Genomic DNA, 4388 nt, shown 5'->3' with positions numbered 1-4388 from the left:
GGTGTTGTAGCCCTAGTCCCTCCTCCCTTTGTCTTTTCCCGAGTGCTTTGAATTGTAGTGGGAGGTGTGATGTTGAGATGAGGCTTTCTTGAGGGAGGAGGAGGAAACCGGCGGTAGAGCGGGGTGTGAAGTGGTGGGGTGTTGGGGGCTACGAGGTTTAAGAGGGTAGGCAGGATTGATAGGTGCGTTGAGGTTGTGGACGAAGTTGGGTTTTTTCTTGCAAGGAGAAGAGTCTTTGTGGGAAGATTCTAAAGGTCGTTTATAGGCTAAGGCTTGAGATGGTTTAGAAGCTAAGGATTGATGTTTTGATGGGAAGGGGGTGGGGTGGATATAGGGTCTAGGGGATTGGAAGGGTTTTTTTGGAAGGGGGGTAGAAGGTTCTATGTGGAGATAAGAAAGCTTTTTTGGGAGGGGGATAGGGCTTGCTTGGTAAAGGGGGGGAGGGAAAGCGAGGTTTAGTGTGATTTGAACTTAAGTGCTCCGTTACCACTTGCTCCACAAGCTCTTTAATAGTTTTCTCTTTAGGGAGAGAAAGGACTTCTTCTTCCAATATATTGATGGATCTTTTACGTGCATGTATGGCATCTTCCTCCTAGGTAGCATTAAGATGGGCATTCAAAATGTAAGTTTGGATTTTGAAGAGGAAGAGGTTGAGAGAGTAGGTTTTCCATTCTGTAAGCTTGAGACTCCAATCTTCTTTTGACAATAGGGGGATGGAAATTAAGAGCAACCTATTGTTGAGATCATTGAAGCACTCTTCAACAAGAGAGTGGTACCCATCCAAATAAGATTGGAGGTTATTTATGAGTATAGTTTGTGCTTGGATAAGAGCTTGCGTGGAATTAAGTTGGAATTGTATGGTGAGTGAAGCAAGCTTGGCATTGAGAAGAGCTTGGGCTTGGGAATCATCAATGGTAAGCTTTGGAGGTTTGATACAAAGGCTTTTGGGAGCTTTTTGGTTACGGATTAACTCGTTGAGTTGTGCAAGGAAACCTTTAGCTCTTCCTAGCTTGCCATGTAGTTTCTTGAATTCTAAGATGGAATTGGAGAGAATTACCTCGAAATCAATAGGTTTCTTGAGTTGTGGTGGTGTTGCCGAAATGGTGGGGAGGTAGGATGAAGGAGCAACCTTCTTGCGGTTATCCAAAGGTTTTTTGACAACCCGGGGTAAGGCTAAGGTGGGGGACAAAGTCTCATTCACATGGTTGTGGTCCAAGCTATTTTTGGCCAGGGCTGAAGAGAAGTCGAAGGAATCCTCGGGGAGCTTTTCCAACTCCTCCGTGATGTGTTCGTAGTGATCCAAAGCATGCGGGTTTCCGAGTAGCGAGGCCATGTTAGTTGTGGGAGAGTGCGTTGGTGGCACAAGAGTTGAAGAGGATTCCGACAAGAGAACGGTGGTGGCCATCTGGGAATTTTATAGCCCAGCAGGTTTTGTATGCGTTCTATGCAGTTAAAGACGTCTAAAGGAATTTACGGCTCGTCAGATACAGTCTAGGTTGATCGGATAATCTGGATTAAGATCGGTGTCAGTTGCCGACGCGACTGAACTGGGCAACTTTTGGCGTTATTTACAATGCTGTTATGAGCATTACAATTCACAAGAAGCTACCATGCCTGTTCTGGGTGATGACCTTCTGCTTTCTTGAGAGTCTTGCTATGTCGATATGCTACCAAATGAAATCCGAGCTTAAGAGAAGGGAGTTGGCCGCCCAAAATGGGCTAGGCCTCCCAATATTAAAGGTCAAGGCCGTCCGCCCACAAAAAACCCATTGTGTGTAATGGGGGGAAAATAAGGAGGCCATGGCGGGCAGCAACAGGACGAGTAGGCAGCGTGGAAGAAAAGAAAGAGACGCACAGAGAGGGGAAGCACTCAGACGAGCTCGTGGCAGAGGCGAAAAATGCTGAGGAGGCCATGGAGCTCCCTTCCGGGACCAGCGGGGTCGTCATCTGAGCTGCCAAAATCACCAACTGCCATGTCATCATGTACGTTCACGCGCCACGTCAATGACGCAAGCGCCACTGCTTAAGAAGGGAAAAGAGCTATTAATAGGGGCCTTTTGCATGGGATGCTATGGGAAGAAAAAACGTGAAGGCGAGGGATCTCAAGGAGAGCTGAACGAAGGAGAAGAAGAGGAGGCAAAGCGCTCCCTCTCGAACTTGACGAAGCAAGGGTAACCAAGGCGAGGAGGTGAAGGGAGCCAAGGTGAGGTTTCTCTCTCTCGATCGCCAATCAAAGCAAGGAGTTCTCTCTCTCTCTCTCTCTCTCTCTCTCTCTCTCTCTGCCATGGCGACATAGGGGAGCCAGGAGGGTTAATTTCTATCTCTCTCTCTCTCTCGCTCTCTCTCTCTCTCTCTCTCTCTCTCTCTCTCTCTCTCTCTCTCTCTCTCTCTCTCTCTCTCTCTCTCTCTCTCTCTCTCTCTCTCTCTCGGATAAGCAAAGGGACTTGTTCTCGTGCACAAGCAAGAAGACTCTTCTCTCTCTTGCTCTCGACATTCAACTAAGAAGAGAAAATATAACGAGTGAAAGGTTTCGAGCAGAAGAAGGTAATCAAGAAAGGAAGATTGAAGCGGCTTGGAAAGGGAGTCGGAGCTTGAAGGCAATAAAAAATCAAGTTGATTAAATGAGAAGTTGAGGTCGTGAACGACAGATAAGGCAGTGCAAAGCGCACAAAGCAGGAAATTGCAGGATAATTGATAATAATTGAGGCTTGAGGATTGAGGCAGTGAACTGACTTGAAGCTTGCAGAATCTAATGGAACTTGAATCAGATAACGCGACAAGAGATAATTTCCATCACCGTCATTTGTTAAAGATTACAATAGCATTTTCTTAAGTTCGGTGTCGTTAACGGCCCGGCTAATCCTGTAAACGAGAGCTTAAACTCCTAATTAGTAGATGATCCAAGTGACGGTGCTGTTAACAGCCCGCCTTGGCTAAAGATTAAGTTGTACTCAAGCATTAATCAATTAACTAATGATTACGGTGATTTCCAGATTCAGTTGCATCTATTGTTCTTGTTCTCTCTCTTTCACACCTCCCACAGTTAGAGGCCTGGCTCACGTAGCGAACACATATCCCCCGACACCGTTGGTCTATGTTGTGAGATCGGGTTCATTCACTGCCCTAGAAATAGGGATTGAATGGGAGTGTGTCCCGGCTGGGTGAATGGGACCCGTAGATGTGTCTGGAAATCAGCCTAGTCTGGGTAGGCCTGATGCCGACGGGAAAAGGAGGAAGGAAAAAGGATCCATGGAGGGATCATGATAATTGAGAAGGATGTGATTTAATTAAGGAGCTCTTCAAATTGTTTGGTTAAAAGGAACCTTGGAAAGGCTAGGGGGGCCTAAAGGGGCTAGTCCGCAATTGTCCTCATTAGCCAGACCTTTGCTCTTCTTCTCACGATTATTGATTTAAAGAAAACCTCAAGTAGATTATCTTTAAAGCCTTTCCCACACTAGAGAAAGAAAAATAAGAATTGGAATTTGTGTAAAGGTGCCACCTCCACACGTGGCAGAGGAGACAGGATACTCGAGTCCTGGGACAAGAATAGGGATATGCCTGGAGGAATATATGTGATTTCTTGAAAGATAACTAGATAAGTTTACTAATATTACAGGAAAAAGGAAGTAAAAATATTATATAAAGGAGAAAGGTGGGAACGACCTGATAAATGCACATTTGCAAGGATATGCAATAGTTTGCATGCTGCTTTTAAATGCTTGAAATGTATTCTTGGTTCGACATGATTGGAATGTTGTTTTCTAGTATCATAGTATTACCTTGGAAAGGTGCATTTATCAAATGGTTTGGTTGGGTGGGAGGATTTCGGAGGGTTAATTGTTGGCCGAAAAGTTGAACCCAATTTTATGTTGCAGGGCAATGGGATTCCAATCTATGGAGCAGGAGAATAGCTTGGGATCGAGGGATTCATGTAGATTATAATACACTCACCTTAGGGGAACACATTGATGGCTGTGCTCGATTATAATTGGGAAAAAAACATAAATGACCTGAAACCAAGGGTGAATTAGAGAACTCCCACCAATTGACCTTGGAAGGTTGAGTTCAAAGTTAGTCTGATGACATCGATTGGTAAGTTTGACCATTAAGCAAAGGTTCTTTGGGGCTAAGTGATCCATATAAGAGAAATTGAATGTTATCACCCCCTTGACTTGGCATCGAAGAGTAGGTTGAGTCATATCTTGGTGTCAGTCTCAATTGGGAGGGATGTCGAAGATTACGGTGTATCCATTTGGAGATGGTACACTCCATGGTCCTCGGGCATGGCCCTCACAGTCTGGCACTTTGCTTGCTAAGAAATAGCACCACCTGCAAGAAGAAAAACATGCCCCAAATTGCTATCACCAAAACCTTTGAGTGATAGTGGT

General features: G+C 45.1%; 1 protein-coding gene across 1 annotated transcript; it reads right to left on the bottom strand.

The window, feature by feature from the left end:
• Window positions 1–592: 592 nt before the first annotated feature.
• On the bottom strand, window positions 593–1405 carry LOC147443019 (uncharacterized). Its single transcript, XM_086529466.1, has one exon. The coding sequence runs from the start codon at window positions 1403–1405 to the stop codon at window positions 593–595; it is 813 nt and encodes a 270-aa protein (XP_086385592.1).
• Window positions 1406–4388: the final 2983 nt, after the last annotated feature.

The sequence above is a fragment of the Adiantum capillus-veneris genome, chromosome 14 (genome assembly GCF_014529385.1).
Source record: "Adiantum capillus-veneris isolate H3 chromosome 14, ASM1452938v2, whole genome shotgun sequence".
NCBI lineage: Eukaryota > Viridiplantae > Streptophyta > Polypodiopsida > Polypodiales > Pteridaceae > Adiantum > Adiantum capillus-veneris.
This window is presented reverse-complemented; position numbering and strand designations above follow the sequence as displayed.